General features: G+C 42.8%; 1 protein-coding gene across 1 annotated transcript; it reads right to left on the bottom strand.

Annotated features, from left to right (window-relative positions):
• Positions 1 to 8,964: 8,964 nt before the first annotated feature.
• LOC112112680 (high-affinity choline transporter 1-like) lies at positions 8,965 to 23,378 on the bottom strand. The gene is made up of 8 exons (XM_026651663.1): positions 23,201 to 23,378; positions 21,751 to 21,864; positions 16,534 to 16,689; positions 15,897 to 16,045; positions 14,150 to 14,293; positions 13,547 to 13,700; positions 11,659 to 11,876; positions 8,965 to 9,864 (listed from the first exon to the last, which is right to left on the bottom strand). Exons 1-8 carry the CDS (start codon positions 23,376 to 23,378, stop codon positions 9,388 to 9,390), a joined length of 1,590 nt encoding a protein of 529 aa, XP_026507448.1. The 3' UTR covers positions 8,965 to 9,387.
• Between the last annotated feature and the right edge of the window lie 4,432 nt (positions 23,379 to 27,810).

Below are 27,810 nucleotides of genomic sequence, written 5' to 3' on the forward strand. Positions count from 1 at the left end.
CAAAGGCTGTATTATAAAATAATTCTGATCACCAGGACTAACACGAAGCACCTCATAGAAGATTAAAAGTCTTATGACTGGAAAAGCATTAAGGGTTTTTGTTTTGTTTTTTATATACAAATGCCCTATTGTGGTGAATTAGCTCACTTTGAATTCCTGCTGAGTTGTAAGAACCCAGAGGAAGAAATAACAGTGGTCTCCCAAAGTGATAGGAATGATTACATGATCCAAAAGCTGACGTGCACTCAGCATGCCCCAGACCGGCACCAAGAGAAACATGCTCTTTCCCTTCAGACTCTCGCTCTCTTTTCAGACTCCACCCTCAGTGAAGAAATAGCCAGTCCTGCATCAGTAGATAGGTCAAGGAGAAGAGACATTTCTTGGCTAAGGGCTAAATCCTGCTGTTATTAAAGTCAGTGGGAGCTTTGCTAATGACTTAAATGACAGCAGAATCCAGCCCCACATCAGCTGGGAAATGACACAGACTATGAAATATGCACAAAATGAATACAAAATAAGACATCAAAGCATTTACAAATGATTATCTTGAATGTGATACTTGAGTAAAGTACCAAACTGAGGCCTGATCCAAGGCACATAGACATCAATGGGAGTCTTTGCAATGATCTCAATGGGCTTTGCATCAAGTCTTCAGAACCTGGGAGACTCCAGTCCTCTGTCTCCAGAAGAGATATAGCAAGGCAAGGTTTCCCCAGACTGCACTGCCAATGTGCTTGTCCTGAGCAGAAGGGATCAGACTGTCCTTCCAAAGTCTGTCTTTTTAATTGTCACTGGGGATCGAATGTTTGTGGAAGGCAAAAAGTCAGTTTAAATCCACTTTGAAATCTGAGCGAATATTCTCTGACAATTTCCCCACCCTATTTCCAGCTCTATTTGTGAAGAATCTAAGCATTTTTTTTTTTTTTTGTAATACTGCATTCAGAAAACTAGTTCAAGTTTGTGAACCGGTTTTCCTCACATGTAATTAAACATCATAATATAAAATAATAGATGATAGATGGTTTAAAGCTAAAGATAAGCCTTTGTCCTTAGGTATAGAACAGAAAACTTGGCTGGCACAAGTGATTGTCCTAGTCAGTAAGGGGGTGAGATTTTTCAAAAGCACCTAAATCACTTAGATGTATAAGTCCTACTGACTTTCAATAGGACTTGTGCTCCGAGGTCACTTAGGCTCCTAAGTTGAACTGATGTTCACTTTCAGATCAGCCTGAATATTCAATTTCAATGTAATGATCACCATGTCTCTTCTCTACAATAGTTAAAAACCTCGATATCCCAAAATATTAAATAATATTTCAAGAACTGTGCTGTCATAGCAATGGAAAAATAGATATTAAAAAAGAGAGCCAGGAGTCTTGGTATTTTATACTGTTCAAACCATAATCTGCAATATCCCTGCCTCCTGCAAAATCTCTGAGTCGGGGTTTTAATTAACAGCTGAAGGTCTGAAGATTTAATTTCACTTTAATTAAAACCAGCTATAAATAAATTCATGTGTTTAAAATTCAAATCAGAAAACAATGGCCTTACTTTCTTAATTATGTTTTACATTTATAGAGCACCATTATCCCCAAGAGCTTTACTATTTATCTAATCTCTATAATCTGTCACCATTGAAATGCAATAAAGCAACTGGCTCATAGTGGGAGAGAGGTGGAATTTGGCTAAGGGCAGTAGATCCCACCCCACCCACTCTTGGAAAGTGAGATACAAGATCTTTACTGTTTGTGCAAAGCTGATAGGATCTCAGTTTTCAAAGTCTCCTAAGAAAACATGACACCCAGTAAAGCTGCCAGAGTCTCTGTTTGGGCCTGATCCTGCATACTCTCACCCATGTGACTACTCCCATTGATTTCAAAGAGACTGCTCACCTGAATAAATGGGGGAGACAAGGTGAGTCAGGTAATACATTTTATTGGACCAACTTCTATTGGTGAAAGAGACAAGCTTTCGAGTTCCACGGAGCTCTTCTTCTTCAAGTCTGGGCTAAACAATAAAGGCTTTTAGGACTGGATCTTTATCCCTGATACAGTGAAACCCTGCTCTAACGCGATGATTGGGGGCCAAAAAATTCGATCGCGATAAATGCGGGGTCGCGGTTTAGCGGGGTTACGAAAAGTTTACCATTTCAAGCCGGTCAGTTTCAAGCCGGTCAATTTCTCTTGGGCAGCGAGCAGGGGAGATGTGCAAGGGGCAGAGGAAGAGCGAGGAGCAGCTGGGGAGGAGAATGGCTCTTCCTGCCAAAAGGAGAAGCAGGGGTAAGGGGGAAGAGGCAGTGGGGAAGGCACGTTCCCTTTTTTTTTTTTTTTTTGTGTGCGCTTGGGGCGGCGGGAGCCACCTTATGATTGCGCTATATCCAAATTCGCATTATCGCGGGGCGCGTTATAGCGGGTTTCCCTGTACCTCAGAAAAGTGAGAGACCAAATTGATCATAGTGTGATTTGAACCTGTGATTCCAACAAGTGTCTTTCAACTCTACATTTTTAGACAAGGTGCATCAGCATGGTACCTGAGCACCTTAAGCGTTCACTTTTTCTTAATATGGAGTCCAGAGTGAGTCCCTAAATCATTCTGCATCTCAGTTTCCCCATCTGTAAATGGGAATAGTAGCACTCACCACCTTCCTCATGGGGGTGTTCTGGGGACTGATTAGTATCTGTACAATGCTTTGAAAATGGGAAGTGTGATATAAGCATTAAAGAGTGTTGCAAGTGATTGTATCTTTGTAATTGTACAGTGAGGTTGGGTCTTCATAAGTGGAAAACCCCCATTTCCCTCTGCTTATACAATAGCCAGCAGCATGAAATGCAAAAGTATGCTGTCTTTGGGAAGTTGCTGTCAGCAAAAGTATGCTGTCAAGTCTGTCCTTGGGAAGTTATGACTATCCCAGTGTGATGTCACAAGTAGGTTAAATGTTTAAGGTCCTGGATGTCCTTTTTTTTTCCAAATAGGATATGGAAGTGGAACAACAGCAAAAGGAGAACAACTTGGTATCAAGCAATAGACATAATCATATTTTGTTAAAATGCATTCCACTTGCCTTTCAGCCAAACGTTCCACAGAGTGGTCCAGTAAAATGGATACTGGCCAGGGAGCTGAGTTCTAGTCCTGTTTGTGTCATCACTTAGTTCTGTGACCACCACGCCACTTAATCTCTCTGTGCCCTGGATTCCCCATCTGTAAAACAGGGATAATGATGCTTTTACCCAACATTGTAAAATTAATGAATGTGAAGTGCAGTGTGTGTTCTGAATATAGGTGTAATCTGACATGGTAGTTCCATGTTTGCTGTTCTCCCTGCAACTATTATGGAACTGCAGTGAGAACAAGCAGATTTCTGCTACAAGGCCAGCCCTTGTTCTATCTCCACATCACAGTGCTAGCATGCTAATGGTTCTTTCTACTCAGCCCATTACCCAAAGAGATGAGTGCTTATTCCAAGCAAATGTAGCCCTTTGTAGCCCACTGCTGAATGCACAGCCCAAGAGTTGGTGTAGAGTCTTATTCCCCACATCTTGCCCCAACATCTTTTATACTGAATGGGGGACTAGTTAAATTTAATGGAGATATCCTATCTCCTATGTTTGCAGAGGGAGTTAAGACAAGAGTTGGAGGAGGAATCTGTGATGGAGCCGAGACAGGACCATGATAAAGGAGAGGATATTCCAATTTCGCAGGGGCACTGGGGTTATCATTAGCAACACATACAGGGACAAAGCTCAGTTGCCACTGTTGAGTTAATTTTGGTGGAATAAATGGGCCCAGAGAGCCAAAGATGTTAACATGACCCTGTCACTGTACAGCACTAAACAGTTAAACAAGGTTTAGGGTTTTGAGTACAGAGATTTTGGCCTGTTAGTTCCATGGTGAATACCTCATTAAAATCGTTATTACCTCATTACATATGATGAAAAAGAAGGAAAAACAGCAAAAGCATTGTAAAGGTAAAATATTAAGTCAGGCTTTCATTTTAACAATACCCTTTATTGCTTTTCCCTGTAGTTGTAGAGATTGTATATAAGGAAGCCACCATTTCACAGTATGTTCAAGGGTGCTAAAGATGGTAATAACTATCCTTTCCGGAAGGAAAAGAGAAAAAGATAATTGAGAGAGGCTGGAGCTGTTAAGTCTGATCCTGCTTCCTTGAAGACAAACACCCACAAAAGGCGGGGGAGTATAGGCTCCAACTTCGTGGGTGCTCCAGGGCTCATCGGCAGCCAGCTCCTCCCTCTGCCCCCAGCACCTCTCGCCCATTGACAGCCCCACCAATCAACTCCTCCCACTTCCTGCCCTCCGTGATCAGCTGTTCAGCGGCATGCAGGAGGCACTGGGGGTAGAGGGAGGAGCGGAGATAGGGTGCGCTTGGGGGAGGGGGCAGAACTGAGTAGGAAGAGGCGGGGGGCAGAGCGGGGGTGGGAAGAGGCAGGGTGGGAGCGGGAACTTGGGGGGTGGAGTGGGGGTGGGGCCTGGGGCTGAGCTGAGGTTGAGCACTCCTGGGGAAAGGAAGAAGCTGGCGCCTGTGCAGGGGAGAGAAAAGAACACTAAAGATAGAAAATGCACTTCCATCTTTGGTGCTGACTTATAGTTCTAAATTGTAACCTCAGGGTGGAGAAGCCTGGGCACAGCGTATGGTCTTTTCAGACACCCCAAGACCTGGCAAACTTGCATTAGGCTGTCAAATGTGGTGCTTTTAGCTGCCTCTCTGGTCATGGGCTCACAGGAGTGTTGCAAAAGATGCAGTTGTCTTGGCTGGCTAAGCCAGACTCTTTATAAACAGTGTGAAAAAGGAGGATAAAAGAGAAGGAATAAAGTGGGGGAAGGAAAAGGACACATGGGGGGGGGGGCTGGCAGGAACCCAAGTCTCACATTCCAGGTGGTGTTCAGGACTTAGCCAAAACTGGTGGAGGTGACTGTGTCATCTAGAGCTCACTCTCTGGTCCAGTCTACCCAGAACACCTTTTCGGATCAGGGCGATAAAGGCCCAATGGTGTCACAATGGATTCTGGGTTGGGGCATCATTTGCTATGAAGCAAGGGGGGGCAGTTGTCTCCTCCCAGATTGTTCATAAGTCTGTGTGCTCCATTATATCTTCCACTTTTGTGGGGGGGGTTGGGGGGGGGGGGAGATTTTGCAGGATTCAATTTATTCACATAAAATGTTTTATGCTGATGCAGGTTCCCCCACAACCCCTGGATTTATCTGAAATGACACCTCTGCCTAGGGTCCCAGGAGATGGTGACTGCCACGATGGTAAAACTCATTTCTACCAGTCCAACCATCCACAATTCCCACCAGAGTCTCTCTTTCTTTTTTTTTAAAGGACCTTAAAAGGGGGTGGTGGGTAGAATGGCGCATCTCCTCATTATTTCATTCACCGTTAGGCCTAATTTCCAATACACCAATTCCATCCTCCTTTTGTTTACCACAGATAATCTCATCACAGTCCTTGGGTGGTATCAGCAGACCTTTCTGTTTGGGCTAATTCAGGCTGGCTGTCTTTAACTGTGGGCTGACTTTTATAAACAATTGTATGTAAGAGGCTGAGTTGGACTTTTGTTACCTTGGACAACGTAGAGTACAGGCCTGTGCACAACACCACGCCATGATGTGGCACTGGGATAAAAGCATTAAACATATTAGTGTTTGTGGGGAGGCATACCCCATGGAGCAAAGCGGGGCAGAGCTGGGTGCTGGACAGAAAGGCACTAGCTGTGGCTTTTGCTGGTCAGCTTTGATACCTGCTATGGGAAAAGTTTTTAAGTGTTTACATTTTTTTCTTTAGTCTGTGGGCTACCAGGGGCCCACCTTATTGTGGGAGGATGGAGAAGGCCAAGATGCTGGTGGTAAGTCTTGTGCAATAGGAAAAGAGCAGGAAGGGTTGGTGCTTGAAACAGATGCCCTACTGCTGGTAGTTCCATGTGATTGCAGTAGCAGCAAAAGTCCATATAGGAGCCTGATCCAACTTCCATATGAGGGACAGGCAACTGAGGAGCCTAGAAAGGAAATAACATGCCAGGATGTGTCCCCAAGTGCGGTGTTGCCAAGATTCACCATTTTATTGCAAGTCTCACAATATATGGTGTTTTTGTCTTAAAACCCCAGCTACTGGAGTCATGTGACTACATGAGACCCCCCCAACTTTAATTTTGTTTAAAAAGTAAATTTCTAGTCTTCATGGTTGCAGTGAAAAGCTTATGTTTTAACTCTGATGATTTCTAAGCCAATCATGATTTGGGTTGTCAATACTGCAAACCTGATCATTAGAACTGGGTGAGAGAGTTCATCTTGCAATCAGAATGACGGGTTCTGGCATGATGATTGGTTTTTAGTTAACATGCAGCCTAACTGGCTCCCACTGTAGCTTTATATTGACGCTAACAGCAGGTTACGTGGATCTTAAAGCCTGGATTCTTTTGCTTTTGCTTTCTAAAGGAAACTAAAAACACCCAGGCACTTTGTAATCTTAATTAGAGCAAACCTCCTGCATTCAAAGCATTTGAATGATTCATTTTGGGTTGAAGAAAAACAGACAAGCCAAGAGAGAGCATAAAAAACCTTACATCAGATAAGGTTCATCTGGTAGTCTTTCAGTCTACTTCCTCTTCTATCTCGCTCCTCCACCTCTTGCTCATCCATCTAGGCAGGTTTTGACAAGACTGGCAAGTCTAGTTAGCCCTTTGTGTCCACTGATTGACATTCTTCAATCGCAATTGCAGGCAGTTATAAGTGGATGTAAAGTCCCTTAGTTCACAAAAGCACCAGGGATATTTGCTTCAGTCTTCATTTGCAGTAAGACACCTGGCTTACACTGTAAGCTCTTGAAAGCAGGAGCTGCCTCTTAGTTATGTCTTTACAGTCCCTAGCACAATGAGGGTCCTCAGGCCCCTAGGAGCTACCATAATGTAAATAGTAATATTACCTGGCTAGCTTTTTCAAGTTCCCTACTAGAAGAGAAAGTTGTAAAGTCTCTAGGCCACAAGCCTTGTTTCTTTATCAACAGCAAATTAGAAAGAGAATATGGAAAGAAACTGAGGAGACATGATCAGGTTGGAAGCCAGGTCTGTAAAGGTTTGGGTTAGGTTCAGAGAGGTCCAATTGTTATTAAGTTTAAGCCATGACATCAGAGAGTTTGGGTAAAGTAAAATGATAATCAATAGCACTCAGTCACATAAATGTTATTGCATTTTAACATTGTATATTAATAACAACTGAGGAAGAGGTCTCTTCCCAAGAAACTTTTCCTCTGCTTAGCATAACTTTAGCATGGCTGGGATCACAGAAGTGGGCAGTAGATGGTGCAGCAAGTTGGTAATAGATTTTTACCTCTAGGGCTGTCTTTCCAATCCAGCCAGCTCAGGAATGAGTAGGGCCCTACCAAATTCATGGCCATGAAAAACGTGCCACGGACCATGATATCTGGTCTCCCCCCCATGAAATATGGTCTTTTGTGTGTTTTTACCCTTTTACAGATTTCACGAGGGAGAACAGCGATTCTCAAATTGGGGGTCCTGACCCAAAAGGGAGTTGCGGGGGGGGGGTCACAAGTTTATTTTAGGGGGGCTTGCAGTATTACCACCCTTACTTCTGTGATGCCTTCAGAGCTGGGTGCCCAGCTCTGAAGGCAGCACCCCACCAGCAGCAGCACAGAAGTAAGGGTGGCAATACCATACCATGGCACCCCTACTTCTGCACTGCTGCCTTCAGAGCTGGGCGGCCGGAGAGTGGTGGCTGCTGACTGAGGGCCCAGGTCTTCAGGTAGCAGCACAGACGTAAGGGTGGCAATACCATACCAGGCCATCCTTACTTCTGCGCTGCTGCTGGCGGTGTCTTTGCCTTCAGATCTGGGCTCTCGGCCAGCAGCTGCCGCTCTCCAGCTGCCTAGCACTGAAGGCAGCCACTGCCAGCAGCAGGAGTGCAGAAGTAAGGGTAGAAGCACCGCAACCCCCGCTACAATAACCTTGCGACCCTCCCACAACTCCTTTTTGGGTCAGGACCCCTACAATTACAACACCGTGAAATTTCAGATTTAAATAGCTGAAATAATGAAATTTACTATTTTTAAAAGTCCTATGGCTGTGAAATTGACCAAAATGGACCTGAATTTGGTAGGGTCCTAGTAATGATGAAGAATCCTTATCTGACTGATGATCAGAGAACCTATACACAAAGAGTTGGTCTAAATAAAGATCCTAGTTGACAACTGTCCATGTTAGCCACCAGCATGGTTAGCAGGCTGGAGTGGGTGGATCCTTACTTAAAACTTTTCATCTTAAAACCTCTTTACAAACCTTAGCTAATTAATCATCACTGCCTCATGTGATGTAGATAAGTATTGTCCTTCCTGGTTCAGCAAAGCACATCAGCATGTTCAAAGTCTGAAGTCAAAGGGACTGCGCACATGCTTAACTTTAAGCATGTGCTTAAGTGCTTTGTTAAACAGAGATAAGATTGCTCAATTGCTTACAGGTAAGCATGTGATTAAGTGAGATTCTGAATTGGGGCCATTATCCCCATTTTGCAGATAATAAAACTGGGGAGCATAGTTTAAATGACTTCACTAAGACCACAAGAGGGAGTCATTGGCAAAGGTATATATAGAACTCAGGAATTTCTGGCTCCCAGACTTCTGTCTAAACTGTGATTAGACCATAGCTCCATAAAATTCAGTATAACTAATGTAAAGTATTGATTTCAATAGCCTGGTTGGTCCAATGTATAATTTATGCATTGTAAAAGTAGTGGGTGACTTATTTTTTTCCACATCTGATCTCTCCCCCAACAGATGGCTTTGCCATTTCACTGGGGACTATATCAAATTCAAAATGTAGCATACTTGTCTATATACTTTCATAGGCCTGATGCTATCCCCATTGAAGTCTGTAGTAAAACTCCCATTTGCTGCAATGGGAGCAGGATCAACCTGTGTGTGTATTATGAATAAAATACAATTTATTAAAGGATCAATCAGTCCCCTTTGTTGTGCGATGTGGAGGTGTCATGTATGAAGTTCACATCTGTGGCAACTCACTTTGTAACCTCTCATCCCTACTGTATTTTTCAAGCTCCTGCTACCAAGAACACACAGAAGCATTGAGTTATTTCATTATATTAACAATTCTAACCACTGCAGGATCAAGTTCCTTCACCAGAGGCCCTTAAATCATTGCATATTCTGACTTCATTCCTTTTCATAGTGCAAATGGAATTCTTGTTTTCTTTATGAATCTACCAAATAATTCATAATTGGCGAGAGAAGACTGGAAAAGAAATGTCATCGACCTGGTAACTTAACTGCAGAATGCTCAGTGATGCCCTGCATTTAAGCATGATTCTCTAGTAGCATAGCTGCTTGTAAATCCACCTGTTCTATCTGGCGCAGGGCGGGTGGGTGAATGCACTATTTTCTTCTATTACACTGCAAACATCCCATCTGCGAGGGAGGATGTTTCTCTTAAACAAAAACGCCACCAGGTATGAAACAGCAACGATAGTCCCCAAAGTGAGAAGCATGGTGAAGGTTTTAAAAGGGAACAGCTGAACGTAGACCCCGTCCACAAGGGAGCAGCCTGGGTAGTGGATTACAGGGGGGATTTTCAGGGAAGGCTCCCCTGCCAGCAGCCTTAACAGGAACCCGAAGAGGAATCCAGCAGCTGAGCCATATGTGTTGGTGTTGGGAATGAAGAGGACGCAGCAGAGCTGGGGAAAGAGTAGGGCGTACACCAGCTCGCCACTCAGGAACCACAGATCATAAATAGAATGGGAATAAAAAGCCAGGCCTGCAGCTGCTGTCCCCAAAACCACCATGGAGACCCTCATTATACAGACAACTTCTTTCTCCGTAGCCTGTAAAATAAGAGAGTATTGTTGTAGAAATCATCATTGGCTCATTTTTTAATCTCACCCTGAATCCAATCTCAAGTTTACAGTGATCATATAAATAATATCCAGATCCAAATTTTACAAATAGCTTGTGATGGGCCAAACCAAAATTCTAGATCTAAATACCTCAGAACGTAGGTGTGTTCAAAATCTGGATCTAGAACTAAATTCTTCAGCTGAAGACTATCTGTAAGCATTACTAACCTGGGCTGGATTTGAATTAGTCTTGACTTAGAAAAACTCTACATTCAAACCTCGGGGCCATGTTCATTTTGAAAGACATCTTTGGAATTAGAGTAGCTAATAATAATAAAAAAGTACATAGTAAAATATATAGTAAGAACTTACTATCAAATACTGGAGCTGAGCAACATAGAGTATGTCTACACAGCAAAGAAAAACTCGTGGTTGGCCTGTGCCTGCTGACTCAAGCTCACGGGGCTCAGTCTGTGGGGCTGTTTCATTGTTGTGTAGACTTCCAGACTCGGCCAGGAGTCTGAGCTCTGGGATCCTCCTACCCCGCAGGGTCCTAGAACCAGGCTCCAACCTGAGCCTGAAAGTCTATATAGCAATAGAACAGCCCAGCAGTCCATGCCCCGCAAGCCAAAGTTGGCTGGCATGGGCCAGCCGCAGGTGTCTAGTTTCTGTGTAGACGTACCCATAATCAAAACATCTGCCATTTTGAGTTTACAGAACTTCTGCAAACTTCCGTTGTTTTTGCAAAACCCAATTTGACTTTGGCAGCATGGGCTAGCTGGCTGACCACAGGAATGGGAATCAGTAGCTCCTGGACTCTGTTACCGCCTCTGACTTATATACCTTTACGGACTTGATGCTATCCCCATTGAAGTCTATAGTAAAACTCCCATTTTCTGCAATGGGAGCAGGATCAGTCCCTCTGTGTTGTATCAATAACATACAGTCTGTTAAAGCATTAATCAGCCCCGGTTGTTGTGAGATATGGAGGTGTGATCTATGAATTTCATCTTTTTTACAACATAATTTGTGACCTTTAACCCCAGTTACATTTATGTTTCACAACACTTCTACTTAAATGTTCTTACCCCTCATTTTAAAAGATGGGAGAACAAGGCTCCCAGAGGGCAAGGCACAGATTTTTAATGGTTTTTAGGCATTGCCAGTACTTAATTTGTGCCAGATCTCTAGGCTTGGCAGTTCATAGCCCCAGCACCTCTGGGCTTGCTGCATCAGTTATGAATGTAAAATAATTGATTGAGACCCGTCACCTAACTGCCTGAATCCTGGCACCTCTTTCTTTACAAATTAAGCACTGGGCATTGCTGTGCTCAGTGTTGCAGCACCTAACCAAATCTCATTTTCCAACAGGATTTTGGCAATTAGGAGCCAAAATACCAGGCAGCCAATGGGATTTAGACTCTTAAGGGCCTAAATCACTTTTGAAAATTAGTTTAGGCTCCTAAATCAGTTGGGCCTTACAATGCTGAGTACAGCAATTGACTAAATACCTTTAAGAATCTGGGCCTAAATGACTTGGACAAGGTCACATATCCCAGGCATGACAGACAAGTATTCAAGTTTGGGGTCTCCGGGCTTCCAGCAGAGAGCAGTGCTGTACTGGGGAGAGCAAATGTCATGTGAAAATTCCAGTCTCCCTAAATTTGACAATCAGTTGAAATTTTGGGAATCTGAAATCAGACACGTGAAATGATGGCAAAAAATGTGCACAGATTTTCAGCAGTTTCTCCCCGCTGTAAATACTAGTGATGAATCTGTCACCTGTTTCCTAAGAATTTTTCTGTAGATGTTGTGTGCAAACATAGAGCTGGCAGAGAGAAGGGCTGAATCTGCAGAAGACATGACGGCAGCAGCGATAGCTCCCAAGCCGCCAATGGAAATGTAGGCTGGGCAGAGATAATGCAGCACTAATGGCAGTATCATAGCTGACTCTCCTCTCTCCACTGGTGTTGGAAGACCATAGCTCGTCTGGTTCCAGTCTTGAACACAGAACAATAAAAGGAGGTGAAGAATTAAATATTTAATTCATGCTTTTGTTGCCTTCAGAGCTGTATTTCTACAAAGAGCCATCCTTGCGCAGCTAAAAACTGTGTTCTAGTACTTAGATTAGGTTGTTTCCTGACTCCAGCTGGTGATCAGTGTATGTGTATCAGTGATCATGTATCAGTATATGAGGAGAGATTAATAAGACTGGGACTTTTCAGATTGGAAAAGAGATGGCTAAGGGGGGATATGATTGAGGTCTATAAAATCGTGACTGGTGTAGAGAAAGTAGGTAAGGCAGTGTTGGTTACTACTTCTCATAACAGAAGAACTAGGGGTCACCAAATGAAATTAATAGGCAGCAGGTTTAAAACAAATAAAAGGAAGTATTTCTTCACAAAATGCCCAGTCAACCTGTGGAACTCCTTGCTAGAGGATGTTGTGATGGCCAAGACCATAACAGGGTTCAAAAAAGAACTAGATAAATTAGATAAACTATTAGCCAGGATGGGCAGGGATGGTGTCCCTAGCCTCTGTTTGCCAGAAGCTGGGAATGAGCAACAGAGGATGGATCACTTGATGATTATCTGTTCTGTTCATTCCCTCTGGGGCACCTGGCACTGGCCACTGTCGGAAGACAGGATACTGGGCTAGATGGATCTTTGATCTGACCCAGTAGGGCCATTCTTATGTTCATATGTCCTGAAGCACGAGAACTGAAAGTCCTTGGAAACCTAGCTAGAAAGCATGTATATGTTGTTAATGCCAAATCCTAACACAAATAAGGGGCACAATGGTTCAATACTGCTGGGTAAACTGGCAGTGAACTGAGTCAACCAATTGGAGGGATGATTGGTCCAGTGCACAATGTGCCTGCAGGCATGTCCCCTCTGCTGCTTCTGGGAACGAGGCACTGAGAGGTCTGTCCGCTCTCCAGACCCTGATTGCCCAGAGATGGGGTCTTTGCACTGATTTCTCTGACAGCTTTAGCCCATAAATATCAAATTCTTTTCTGATTCTTACTAAGCTATTTACCTCCACAAGAGCTTGATCCTGCTCCAACTAGGGTGGTTGCGATTTTTTTGGAGGGGAAGGGAGAGGGAGTTGTTTCTTTTGGTTTTATCACTGAACCTTTACATTCCTTTGTGCGTTTTCTCCCCTGAACATGATCAATGATACCAACACAACTCAGTGAAGATCGTGAGTATAAAGCAGTGAGGGAAAATAAGTTTTATTGGTCTTTTTTTTCTTTTTGCGCTCAAGTGTATGTACTGTACTGTGCACAGAATAGAAATGTGGCAGCCCCCTTCTTTACCTAACATAAAACATAAGGAAGACATTGATACTGTAATGGAGATCCCACAACTGAGATTTAAATATATATTAGGTACTTGAACACCTGAATCAGAAGCTGGAAGGCTCCAGCATTCTGATTCGGGCCCCTAAATAAGTGGCCTCAGTATCAAAAATGCTAAATAGCCAGCAGCTCCCACTGATGTCAGTAAGAGCTACTAGAAGCTCAGCATTGAAACCAGGCTGCTTTATTAGGTGCCTAAATTAGGACAATGGAGTCCTATCTTTAGGCCCTATTTTAATAATCTTGGCCACTGATTTTAAATCTTGAGCAAAAAAGTACATTTCTTAAAGCCACATGATTTAGTTTTACCTGTGGATGCTGCTACGGCCCCTATGAGCACAGAGGGGATGGCCATTAAAAAGCTCCCCAGTCCAGAGAGATAGGAAATGAGCCTTGCTTGTCTTGGTGAGGACGCTGAGAGAACTCGTTGGAAATAAGTTTGCCACGGGATACTACCAAGAACCTGAAACGTTCAAATGTTAATGCAGTGAGACAACATTCCTCGCCTATTAGTATTATTTTATTTATTGGTAGGGCTAGTAGCACCTTCTGTTATCAATGTTACCTGACACTTATCATTATAAGAGCTTAGTTTCAAGTTGCTTATACCTTTAACAAACTTTAACTGTTTGGGGTGAAATTCTTGCCTCCAGCTGATTTATTTTTTTTAAGTTCAGCCAGAATGGTCCAGCTGTTTCCTGAGAATGTGGCCACTGAAAAATGCCTTTTTTGTGACTCTTTCTTAGCGCCTTGATGCCTGGGAGCAGAGAGTTGAAGTTGGGCAGGGCGGTGGCCTTTGTTTCAGGGATGAGTCTTTTGCCAACTCTGTGGACTGGCTTTGGAATGGATGATGAAACCATTCACCCAGTCCAATTTCCCACCCCACCAGCCCATCCAAGAAAGATTTCTTACCAGATATAAGAAGTCATCCAGCCACCGTCCAAGATATTCTGTTTGTACTTGCCCAATCCAAGGGGCTTGGTAGGATTCCTGAGCAGCAGTGTAATAAATGCTTTCTGTTGCAGAGTTGAGCAGGGCAAATGGGACACAGATCCACTGGGATTAAAATGGAAACACTGAATCTCTTCACTAGCTTCCTCTCACTTCTATATCCTATTCAAGCGTCTTGGCCTTGCCTTTGCTCTAATTTCTCCTCTCCCACTCCTGCCTCCTACAAACATCCCAAGCCTGCTGCCTAACTGTCCTTTTTGTCTCCTCCTCCTGCTCATCTTCATTTCATGCCACCCTTTATTCCTGTTCCTGTATCTCATTCCCTCTCCTTTTTCCTAAGCATTTCCCTCAAGCTCATTCAAATTCCTTCTTGTTCTACAAGGCCTTTCAGTGCCAGCTAGACTGATGTCCTGATTTTATAGGGACAGTCCCGATATTCAGGGCTTTGTCTTATATAAGTGCCTATGATCCCTCACCGCCTGTCCTGATTTTCACACTTGCTATCTGGTCACCCTAGTGCCAGCCCAGTGTAATTCACTAATGCATTAAGGTTAAAATCTTCACTCCATGTATCATATCCTCTATGTCAAGAATGTGGTATGTCAATGTTCAGTTATCAACAGGAAAAGTAGAGTCCATCAGAAAGGGCCACCATATATGAATTATTATCACCGTTGTAATGTTGGATGAACTCAGACACAGAGAGACTGAGCACATTCTCAGCTGTGCACCAGGCACAAAGGAGGTGCAAAGAGTCATTTGTTTGCCCCCATTCTTGGGCCCAGTCCTGCATCTGCCTGGTCATCATAGAAGTGTAGGACTGGAAGGGACCTCAAGAGTCTTCTAGTCCAGTCTCCTGCACTCAAGGCAGGATTAAGTATTATCTAGACCATCCCTGACAGGTGTTTGTCTAATCTACTCTTTAAAACTTCCAATGACGGAGATTACACAACCTCCCTAGGCAATTTATTCCAGTGCTTAACCACCCTGACAGGAAGTTTTTCCTAATGTCCAACCAGAGGTTAACAAGAATAAATTTCCTCCTTGTCCTTGTAACAACCTTTTATGTACTTGAAAACTGTTACCATGTCCCCTTCTCAGTCTTCTCTTCTCCAGTCTAAACAAACCCAATTTTTTCAATCTTCCCCCACAGGCCATGTTTTCTAGACCTTTAATCATTTTTGTTGCTCTTTTCTGAATTGTCTCCAATTTGTCCACATCTGTCCTGAAATGTGGCTCCCAGAACTGAACCCAATACTCCAGTGAGGCCTAATTAATGCAGAGTAGACTGGAAGAATTACGTCTCGTGTCTTGCATCATGTAGTTAAGAGCATGGTTGCTTTATTTAAATTAATTGGTGTTTTTAGCTAGTCGTCTTATTGGGTTTTGTTTATTTCCAACCAAGGTAATTATGGGCTAGATTCTGCAATCTTTACTCAAATGGATTAGCATTTACTCATGTGAATAGACAGTAGACTACACCCATGAGTAAGTGCTACTCAACCCAAGTAAGAGTTGGAAAACTGGCTTTATGTAGTCCTGGGGCCTTTTTTGTTTTTACACCTAAAGTAGAGCTTTGGGGTCTGAGACCAGTGTCAATGGACCTACTTTGGACTGAGACCGGTGAAAATGCGAGAGGAATTTTGTCTCTCATCTTTAGTTGTTCAATATTGAGAAAACTGATAACCCAGAAATGCATTGAACTTACCAGGCTGAGCATAATAAAAATCAGCTGTATCACATCTGTGTATGCAACTGAGTACAGCCCTCCCAGTAAAGTGTAGAGTATAACAGTGCATGCCGATATGATGATGGCCAAATAGCCTCTGATATCCAAAATGACCCTCATTGTTGCCCCTGCAGACAAAGACAGTTTTGAATAATCATAACAGGTTTTATATGTGCAAGTTTCTTATTATACAAATAAGTGGTTAAATGATACCAATGGCAATGCAGTCTAGTGGTTATGCACCTGGATAGAAGCCAAGGATTCCGGAGTTTTATTTCTTGTGCTGCCACCAACTTACTTTGTGACCTTGGCCAAGTCACTTCCGCTCTCTGCACTTCAGACCCCATTTATAATATCAGGATGATAATAAATAAATACACAGCATTACCTAGTACTATGGAAATGTGAATTTTATATTTCCATCAGTTTTACTTTAAACATGCACAAGAAACATTAGGAAAGGGAATAAACAATATATTTTCCTGAATGAGCGATGAACACATAATCCGCAAAAGGTGGTGTAAAGCAGAGCTATCCATGGCTGGCTTTCCCTTGTCCTCTGTGTTTTGCTACATCGTCTTTCTATCAAATACAACAGCAGAGCAAATATATTTACCTAATGAAGCAAGAATAGCTGCAAACCAGAATAAATCTCCTATTAATGATGGAATAAAGAGAAGGCTTCCAATCATGTTCCCGTATTTTTCCTGGAGAGGATCCATCATTGTCACATAATTTTTGGATCTCATTGGAGTTACAAAGAAGAGGCCACCTATCAAAAATGATAATATTGTCATTGAATTTTATACAATCTCCTAAGAAATTGTCAGAACTGTCCTCTTGTTCTAAATGACATCTGTATTAAAGCCAGCATTAGTCAATGTTCACAGGTCACATTGCAATAACTTGCTAATGTTCCCCATTAAAATGTCCGTCAGCTGATCACCTCCACAATTCATTAAATATCCACATTTACCAAGCTTTTTAAAGTGCATTTCTCATCAATAACCATCTCCTTCAGGCAATGCAAGGCCCTAAAGAGTTTTCACTGTAAAGGGTCTTACATTATCTGAAAAAAATGTGTTTTGGCATGGGTGGTGGGTGACCCACTGGCTCAGGGAGGCAAGCCCCTGCCCGAGGCCCTGCTGGATCCCAGAGCCCCACCCTCCCCATGGCCGCCAGCCCCTCCCGCCAGCCCCCGAGCGCCCCCAAGCACAGGGCAGACAGTCCCAGCTCTGGCATCCTTCCCCCCCAGCACCGGGCGGCGTGGCCCCAACCACCCCAAGTCCTGGCCATGGCCACCCCAGCCCCAGTGTGCTTCCCTGAAGACGAGTGACCAGCTGGGCTGGGGTGAAGGGAGAAGGACGAGGGCAAGCAGGAGGGGGCTTTCCGGGCGGAGCGTGGGCAGGGCCACGCCAGGCTGTTTGGGGAGGCACAGCCTTCCCCTGCCTATGCTACCCGCTTTGGTCAATAGAAGACAATAGGTTTGTCCTTGATTTTGTGAATGCTAGATGCCATGCAATGTACTGAGATAAATGCTGCCCTCAGTTACATACAATGAAACCTGCAGCTCCCCTATGCCTCCTCCAAAATTAAATTATCTTGTTTTTAATGTCAGCATCTCATGAACTGAGCCCAGTCCTACACTCCTTCCTCATATCAGCACTCCTAACTCAAACAAGTAGTCCCATTACAATTGATGAATGTATGTAGTGCCAAATCCTGATGCCTACAGGACTGCTTGTCTGGGGATTACTGACATGAGGAAGGGGTGCTGGACTGGACCTGCAGTCTCTGAATGGGGTTTCTTGTGTTGGTAAGGATTACTCACATGAGAAAGGGTTGCCGTGTCCATAGGCTACTGCTTTAGGGCCTGACTGAAATGGAAGTCAATGGGCATCTTTCCATTGACTTCAATGGGCTTTGGCTCACGCTCATAGTTCTCTTCACAGGGCAGATATTTCCCAGTGTAAGAGCAGCTCTTCCTTGTCTCTACTTGTAGGATTCTGCTAAATTCCTACTACACACTTCCAGGGGAAACTGCCCACAAATGGCACTGTTGCACACCCATTACTCCAGCTTTATGTAATGGGCTGGTGTACGGCTGTATCTAATTGTGACCTGCCCTTGACATTGTAACTGCCATTTTGAAGAATGTGACTTGCATTGGAGTGTGTAGTTGTGCCTGCCTAGAGATGCCAAGGACAGACCAAGGCAGCTTATTGTAATCCAGGGAGCCCCCCTGAAGCAACTAACACAAGAGTCATCAATGGTGCTTGTCAGAACAATGGATTTGCTGAAACCAGTGGCCAGGCTAAAGGAAACTGGTTCTCCCAGTTTGTCTCCCAGGGGAGTAGGACTTCAACCACCTGACTGAGATGATGAAGCTGGTCAGTAGATAGCATGACAAAGGGGACTGAAACCTTATTTAAAGGCAAGATCTGCTCTTGGTTCTCACTCTCTTGCTGGACAACTGATACTGCAGAAGGTAAAGGGCCCACGGGGCCTAACTGCTGGACACACGGACTAGGCCTAAGGACTCGCAAGAAGGGATGAGCAGAGACGCAGGGAAAAGAGCATTCAGGCACCTGTTGTTTTCCTAGAGATCTGTAACTCTTGTATGTTTTGACAGCAAAGGTTACTGTGATTTTAAAAACTCCAAAGCAAAGCCTGTGTTCCTTACTTTACCTGCCATGTGTCCCCAAAGAGTTAAATTACAATCCAGAGCACCCAGAGAGGGGGCCAGACAAGAGGTCTGCACCCAGTAGTGGGCCTTAGGGTATGTCTACCCCTCAGTGTAAGCCTAGGCTTGAGCCTGGGCTCAAATCTAACTCCCCTTGCGTCCACACACCAATTGTGCTAACCTAGGGCTCGGACCTAGGATCCCAGGATCCTGCAGGCGCTGGAGGGTCGGACCCCATGTTAAGCTGGCACTGGGACCTGGGGTTCGAGCCCTATTGCTTTCCTATGTGCACGGGGTCCCAGCCTGTCTTGGGTCCTGGAAGTCCTCCGGCTGTATCCCAGAGTTCCTTGGGGCAACTTCCTTAGTCTTCTCTATGCCGACAATCTGTGATGTCATCTGTTGCACTCTATTGCAAATGGAAGCTGCACCTCCCTTTGCAAATGGCAGCGGGTCGAATTAGCGGGTAACCCATTGTCTACTGAACATGCAACCCTAGGGAAGGCGGGGGCCCTTGAGAGCAGAGCAAGGATCAAGCGACTGCCCTGCAGGGAGAGGGGAGAGCAGAGCTCCCAGCTCAGCATGGCCCGGGGACAGATGACCCCCATTACCCTGACTGCTCCCACTCCCTGCAGGGCAGCTGCTTGGTCTGCACTCCTCTCTCTGGCCCCCCTGGGGCTGCATGTGCAGAGTGCGCAGGCAGTGTGTGCTGTCAGGGCAGTAAGTGGGAGCCAGCCCCAAAACTTCCCCACAGCCTCCCAGGGATCTCTTATCCCTGCCTCCCAGGGCGTGTCAGGGCAGGGATAAGGGATCCTGGGAGGTGCTGGAGCACACGGTACCCCAAGCCCTGGGGATGCACTTCACTGCTCTGCTGCCAGCTGGGCTGGAGTGTTTTTCCTCTGAAACCCGCCTTTTATGTCAAACTTCGAAACAAACAGACAAAAGTAAATAAAAAACCAGCCAAATAAAAAGACCTGCACTGAACATCCCATTTTAGAAATTAAAAATTGCCAAGTTTCACTTTCATAGCTTGACAGCCCGGGAACCTGATGTGCTAATTCTCCTCCGGACAGCTGCACAGGGGCATTTTCCTGCCAAAGTGACTCAGCCTAGAGGTGGACAGCCTAGTTGTCTGGTTAGATGGTAGCTCAGTATAAAGCCGTCTCAAACCCCAGTCATTCTGTTGAGACAGCCACCAAAGGAGCTAATTATGCAGCTTATGTACTCATGTGATCCTTATGGGCACCCGAGTCCCATCAATAACTCCGCCACAGTTAGGAAACAGCATGGGCAGTAGAATTTTCTCACAGTGCAACACATTCCTAAGCCTAGAGTGTTGACACTGGGGTGTGTGTGTGTGTGTGTGTGTGTGTGTGTGTGTGTGTGTGAGAGAGAGAGAGAGAGAGAGAGAGAGAGAGAAACCCACACACCTCCTGGGTGTGGTGTTCTGTCCCATCTACTGGCACCAATACCACTTAGAGAGAGATTAATGAATCTGCTCTACAGCCTTAGCTAAGGGCCATATGGCATTTAACTCATGCAGTAGAGCAGGGGTAGGCAACCTATGGCACGCGTGCTGAAGGCGGCACATGAGCTGATTTTCAGTGGCACTCACACTGCCTGGGTCCTGGACACTGGTCGGAGGGGCTCTGCATTTTAATTTAATTTTAAATGAAGCTTCTTAAACATTTTAAAAACCTTATTTACTTTACATATAACAATAGTTTAGTTATATATTATAGATTTATAGAAAGAGACCTTCTAAAAATGTTAAAATGTATTACCGGCACGCGAAACCTTAAATTAGAGTGAATAAATGAAGACTCGGCACACCACTTCTGAAAGGTTGCTAACCCCTGCAGTAGAGGCTCATGTATTTAGCTCCAGAGATCCCAGGTTCAATCCTACCCGCTGCTGACCAGGGTCTGTCAGTGTTACAAGTGTGCGCACCAGGGGTCAGAAAATCCTTAACCTGGGGTTAAAATGCAATATAAAAGCTCAGGCCCAAGGTTGAGTCAGGTCAATTTGAGTCCCACTAATCTTAGGCTTCCATTGCTGTGTAGACATACCCTGAGAGGCCCAGAGTTAGAAGCAGTGACTGGATGCTGACCAGATCCAGCTGGCTTGGAAGCACATGGGCCCAAAATCAGTACAATTACAGCTGACTGGTGACTGTCCACTAAGGGACTTGGCTAGGTCTTCTATAACAAACATGCATTGAGATTAAAGGTGTTAGGAGAATGTATTTTGGTGGGGAAATCATGGTGATACTTTTTAGCTCCAGAAACATTTCAAAGAAAGAATTACATTTTGTTGAGGGCCTGATGTTCCTACTGCCAAAAGGATATTGGAGAAAAACACTATTCACAGAATATCACATGCAAGCAAAACACACAAGTAAGATTATTTTGCTGTAGATTGTCTCATGCAGGTGAATCTCTGCACTTGCACAGAGCCCCATTGAGTTCTGCATTTTAAGCCCTGATCCTGCAATTATTAATCCCTTGAATTCTCATCCCGAATCTATTGTATGTATGCAGAATAGTCCAATAAAGGCCAATGATATCACTTTTTGGATGTCCACTATCTGACACTTCATTCAGAATAATTTAAACAGCCCTGAGTATTTGACAGTTACCTGAGTGTAGAATATGTAATATGTCAAATGTATATTGTAGGAGTTGGGACATGTGAAAAGCTGCCTGCTTGTCTGGCAGGGAGGTAGAACAGACAGGTGAAAAGCTGAGCCAGCACGTCAATCAGATGAACAACTGGTCAGCAATTCAATCAGGGGACCATCTTGGTCAACAACCTGATCAGGTAAACAACTGAGTTAGCAAACTAATCTTAGTGTTAGGCAGAAAAGTGTTTATAGCTATAACGACTGATTTTGTAACCATGTATTTAAGGTGGGCACCTGAATGTGGGTATGCCCTTGCATTTAACCCTATGCTGTGCCCTGTTCCGGTGCACTGATCACTCACTGAATCAGCAAATAAATGACATACTTCTTCAGCTCAAGAGCCTCTCTGTGAACCTGTGTGTTCTGGGTAGCAGGGAAAAGACTTGGTCAACACTGGGAGACTGACATTTTTAGATCCATAACACTGGAAAAAAAAAAAAAAAGATTTATAACATTTTTTTTTTTTTTACCAATAACAAGGGACAAAGCAAATCCTATTGGCACCTGGACCCACACTAGTCCTTTTGTGGGAAGATAGACAGTTTCAGCTGTACCATTGATATATGCTCCTCCGACCCATGTTGCTGAAAAAAAAAGGGGGGGGGGGCAGGAGAAATAGCAATGAGACATATATTGCCTTACCACTCTCATAAAACATGTTGAAAAATACAGGGCCAGACTGTGAACCTCTATTCACACTGGTGAGTGTTTACTCACACTCACATTTACTCCAATGGCACTATTTCTGGAATAAGGTACTGTGCAATGTGGATAGGATGATCAGAATCTGACCCTAAAGGCTAGTTTACACTACACAGGTTCTGTGGATACAGCTATACCGGTACATTTATACTGGCAAAAGCCCCTACAGGGGATGCAGCGTAGGCTGACAGGAGTTTTTTTCTGCCGGAATAGTAACATCACTTTCCTGGATGACAGCTATGGCAACAGAAGCACTCTGGTGTCAGCATAGCTGAATCTATTCCGGGGGTTTTGCCAGCATAGCTGTGATGGCTGGGGGATGAGGGTTTTTTACACCCCTGTCGGACATAGTTATGCTGACAAAACATTGCAGTGTAGACTTGGCCTGATTAAAATTCCGGAGAGGCGATATTCAAAAGTGAATAGCCACATTTGCATGGAAAACTCATTAATGTTCAGAATATTTCTAGGCAATTTGAGTAGGTTTATTTTTATTTCTGTTTTTGTTAATGGTAGACACTGGCTGGAGCAGATAGCAAGAGCAAATAGCGTTACATTTATTGTTCCTTAATGATTTATAGAACATAATTCCCATGTATCATGGTCCTTTACAATAGTAAATGTGTGCTTAAGAAAATAAATCCCTTAAAACAACAGTCAAGCACATATTGCATTCAAAAAAGCGAGTCTTCAGCTTAGACTTAAACCAAGCAAATCTGTTGGCCAGACAAATGTCATTTGGGACTGCATTCCCCTAATGACAGGTAAGAGGGACAAATCTCTGACAATGGGAAAACACAGAAGAAATAGAAGAGGCGTCAGAAGCATAGTATGTAAATACCTCAAAGAACTATATATACATTCTTCTTTACAGGCAGATTTTGATAGACTTACTCATGATGAGTGGCACCGTATCCCACATAACAAGTAAGGTATTCAACATGAGTGAAGGTAGCAGAATCTGGCCCTAAATTAGAACCACATTCTATCCTCTTGAGTAGTATCATATTCCTCAGGGAGTCCCACTAATTTAAGTGGGACTACTCTAGACATTAGGGACTGCTCAGTGTGAGTAGGGCTGGCACAATCTGGCTGATAATGCTAATAAAACTTTAATTCCATATCCCAGACTTAAAAGAGCAAATTTATGTTGTGAATGAGAAAAACTCAACCTGAATGTTTTAATAAGATAAAAGAATTTCCTTTAAGAACACTTACCAGTTGCAGTGAATAATCCAATGAAAAAATTCATGTTCCTGCCCCCCACTATGATCATCTCACTTGGTTTCCCTTTCTTCTGGTACTTTTTGCTTTTCCAAGAAGCCCAAATTCCAATGGCTAAAGTTATTGCATAAAACACAATCAAAGCTACCAAGCCAGGTATATTCAGAGCCATTTTCTGCAGTTTATTCTGGACCACAGAGATAAATATGGATTCAGTAGTGCTCCTACACTACCAAAAAGAATTATGAGCCAAAATTTTGGTCAAGGTACTGGATACTATGTCTCTGTCTTTCAGTCTCCACCCTTCTTGAGGAAATATCCAATCCTGCCTTCTGGGTGGAAATAGGGTGGGGTAGATAAGGGATTGGAATTAAGGCAAATCAGCATTTATGTGTTGTATAATGTCAGTTTGATATCAATGAGGGGAAATGTAATATTTTGTATGATATGTGTTGGCATGGGAATAATCAGTATCCATTTTGTTTGGTTCTAGTTATGAGGTCAGCATATATGTGGATGAGAATCTCATCTGAACAAAGTTGACTGAAATTAAAAAAAAATCATTATAATAAAAAGAAATTCAGGAAAGAAAAAAATCAGTGATCAACTGAATGAGTAGCATTCCCTTATTCAAATCAAGCTCACATCAGTTTCATTGCTAAAGGCAGGCAGGGCTGTGTAGACAGTGTTGCATCGTACCATAAAACAACAGGTAACACAGCTGTTTCTCTGGAGACTGTATTTAACAAACTCCTGTTAGAATGTTTCTCAGGTAATTAGAAAGAGAAATCTTTCTTTGATCAATTTAAGAAGCTGTCCTTCAAACAGATAACAAACTTCCAATAGGAACCCCTTACATGGTAGGATGTGAGTAATTTATATAGTTTAGATGTCAGCATTTTGGTTGATCTATGGCTGAAATCCTGCTCTGGGCAGTAGACTTTCAGTCTTTCTCCTTCTGTCCATTGAGATATGATCCTTGATGCCAGGTAACACATTCCTTCTTTGGGGTAGTGGGCGTACGTTCTTTGCTGTGCCTCTCCTGAAAACCGGAATTTATCCTAGAAGTAGATCCTTGATGGTAAATCAAAGATTGTTTCTTGAACAGTCCTTCATTTGCATGCTTAGCTGGAATTTATAATTCCAAAACATCTTAACAGTTTCTTCTAAACACTCCACCTCATGCAGAGATCAAGAGGCAGCAATTTTGTGAAACTCACATGGCACAGCTCAAAGATGACCTTTAGTTTAACAATACACACTAAGAACTAACGTACATTGATTGCGGCTGTGGAAAGTCTTGAAGAGAAAGACCTGAAGAGAACCTTGGTTTTTTTGTTTTTTTTATTATAGCATTCTGTAAATAGTCCATCGGCAATCCCTCTGTGTACAGTGTTCTCAAAACATTCTGAAAGCAGTATGAAGCTGTCCTGATAGCACTGATAGCAGAATGAAGGCCAGTTCAAGGCCCTTCATGCTGCTGGGTTTGTGGCCCAAAAATCCTAATCTAACAGCAAACATTTTGTTTGAGTGAGAGACGCGTTCAAAGTGCAATTATATGAGGGGTTTTTACTAAATTTTTGACAAAACAGATGAATTTGACATCAAACTGTAATATGAAAAATTCATTAGAAATAGCAGAGGAAGCAAGATTTGTGTAAACTTTACAAATAAAAATAGTGTGGTTGTTTTCATTTAAAAAGGAAAAAGTCTAAAGGCCAAATTCTGATACCTTTCCTTAGGCTGAATAGTACTGTAGTCTATTAGTAATCTTATTAAAATCTGGTACTATTCAGCCTGAATAAGAGTATCAGAATTTGGCCCTAAATGTATAGATATAAAAAGCTAGGTGAGAAATACTGTACATTTTAAATATACATTTTCAGTGTGGTATGTTAGTAAGAGGCACCAACTTTCACCTTCATTATAGCATCTGCAAAGTCCTAGAAAGTGAAACTGTTCCAGGTAATGAATAGCATGGTGAATCTGGGCTGTCTTCTCTTGCTTACTGAGTAGAGTTTTTCTTGCTGTGAAGAATTTTCATGTTACTTTTTGGACAAGTCACCAAGATCCAGCCTGTGTGGGCATTAGATCTAAATTGAGTGTCAAGAAATTGTATTTGCTGTATTTAAACATAACTTCTAGATTCATAGATTCCAAGGCCAGAAGGGACCATTGTGATCATCTAGTCTGACCTGCTGCATGACAATATCTTTTAGAAAAACATCCAATCATGATTTTAAAATTGTCGGTGATGGAGAATCCACCAGGACCTTTGGTAAGTTGTTTCAATGGTTAATTACTCTCACTTTTTAAAATGTATATTTTATTTCCAGTCTGAATTTGTTTAGCTTCAACTTCTAGCCATTGGATCATGTGATACCTTTTTCTGTTAGATTGAAGAGTCTATTATTAAATATTTGCTCCCCATGGAGGTAGTTATGGACTGTAATCAAGTGACCCCTTAATCTTCTCTTTGTTAAGCTAAATAGACTGAGTTCCTTTAGTCTATCACTATTATGTGTGTTTTCTAATTCTTTGTTCATTATCTCTGAACCCTCTCCAATTTGTCACAGCGGTTGCCCTGCTGCCAAATACAGAGGTAAAATAACCTGGGAGCTGAACCCATATCCTTCCTATATGGTAAAAGTCATCAAGAAAACATTAGACTTGCTGCTGGAGAAGATTTTTGTCAGAGCTCATTTAAAAATGTCTCCTCAGTCCTGGAAAACATTGAAAAATGAAAAAAAAAAAAAAAAGAAGGAGGGGGAAAAAAAGAGTCTAAATTTTCCATGGACATTTTTTTTGGTGCAAATTTTAATACTCAAAAACTTTGGCCAAAACTGAAATATTTTGATTTAGAAATGCTGTCACAGTACTTCATGGGAGCTGTAGTCTGTGTGCCTCAAGCTACTGTTCTCTATGAGCTGTTCACCATGATTCCCCTCTTGGAGAGTGGAGGCAGTGCATCATGGGAGTACTGACCATGGTGCATCATGGGAGATGTAGTCTGGCCAGGGAGCCCAGCCTATAGAAGAGAATTGGAATATGAGGCAACTGAACTACACTGCAGCATTTGCAAATCAAAATATTTCTGTGTTTGGATGAAATATTTTGGTTTTTGGGTGCTCAGTTTTTTCAACAAAAAAATCTAAATTTTTGACAGAAAGCCGCCACTTTCAGTAGGAATTTTTTATCAACCTCCCATTTTTCTGTTGGAAAACAGTTTTGATGGACATTTTTTTGCCAGTTCTAATTTTCAGTGATTTGCTTCACAATGTGCCAGCTGTCCCTGCATAAGCTGGGTGGTGCTGGGTAATGATGGTGGAAGATCAAATGTCCAGGCTGATTCTCTTAGATCTCTCAGCTGCCTTTGATCCCTCTGACCGTGAGCAGAGCCAATTGCAGGATTGGAGCCTTAGGGCTTAATAATAACACAGCTGTAAAAATTCATTCCGTCTTGGAGCTGTACCAGCTTTCCAAACGAGAGTGACTGCTTTTATTGAAACAACAAGGAGTCAAACTTCTAAGAATGCTGTAGTTCTAAAATAACCAATTCTTGGAAACCCAGAAGAGTCAGAAATAATGTTGTGGGCCTGTATTAAATAACAGATTTATTTGGGCATAAGCTTTCGTGTGTAAAAACCTCACTTCTTCAGATGCTTTTATTGAATCTGGCCAAATTAAAACCTAGGGGTCTCCAAACACTTTCTTTCCTTTCCACGACCTCAAACAACTTAAACTGAGTGGTTTCGGACTATAATGTGGCTAATGTTTAAAACAAATAAAAAATATTTAAAGTACTGTATTGTCCTCCCTTTCTATTTAATCTTTTAACCCTTTTTAAAAAAGGCACATGAGTACTTTGTGGGAAAAGTGGCTACTGTGCTCATGCATGGTAACTTCTTTACAGAGAAGGGTTTAGACCAGGGGTCGGCAACCTTTCAGAAGTGGGGTGCTGGGTCTTCATTTATTCACTCTAATTTAAGGTTTCGTGGGCCAGTAATACATTTTAACCTTTTTAGAAGGTCTCTTTCTATAAGTCTATAATATATAACTAAACTATTGTTGTATGTAAAGTAAATAAGGTTTCAAAATGTTTAAGAAGCTTCATGTAAAATTCAATTGAAATGCAGAGCCCCCTGGACTGGTGGCCAGGACCCGGGCAGTGTGAGTGCCACTGAAAATCAGCTCGTGTGCCGCCTTCGGCACCTGTGCCATAGGTTGCCTACCCCTGGTTTAGACTTTGTTCACATGTACAGCAGTATATATACTCACACAAGTATCAAAGATCTACTTTTAGTGAGGGGGCTAAGGTTACTACTTTTACTGTCTCTAGGCAGATTTTATTTAGAGGATCTGGTCACACAGTGGGGTTTGGTACATACACACAACGGTAAAAAATGTAGTTATTGGAGGTGAGGATTAAAAAAAATGTAACTGAGAAACACATTGGGCTGGGATGAAATTGCATCTCAAGGAGAAAAAGTAAGTCAAAGGTGATTTGCTTGCTGAAGAGTCTATTGCATAAGAACACTTAGCATTTGTACAGCAATTTACATTTTCAAAGAGCAGTAGAAATGTGAACTAATTTGTCAAATTAA

The sequence above is a fragment of the Terrapene carolina genome, unplaced genomic scaffold, assembly GCF_002925995.2.
Source record: "Terrapene carolina triunguis isolate 2854851 unplaced genomic scaffold, T_m_triunguis-2.0 Scaffold97, whole genome shotgun sequence".
Taxonomy (NCBI): Eukaryota; Metazoa; Chordata; order Testudines; family Emydidae; genus Terrapene; species Terrapene triunguis.

Excerpts from the sequence above, each read along its gene's own strand:
- LOC112112680 (XM_026651663.1), bottom strand. The coding sequence starts at position 23,378 with ATGGCTCTGAATATACCTGGCTTGGTAGCTTTGATTGTGTTTTATGCA. Across the intron at positions 21,865-23,200 it reads TGGATTATTCACTGCAACTG|CAACATGGGTCGGAGGAGCA; the intron begins GTAAGTGTTCTT and ends TTTTTTTTTCAG. Across the intron at positions 11,877-13,546 it reads GGCCGTAGCAGCATCCACAG|ACTGGAACCAGACGAGCTAT; the intron begins GTAAAACTAAAT and ends TCTGTGTTCAAG.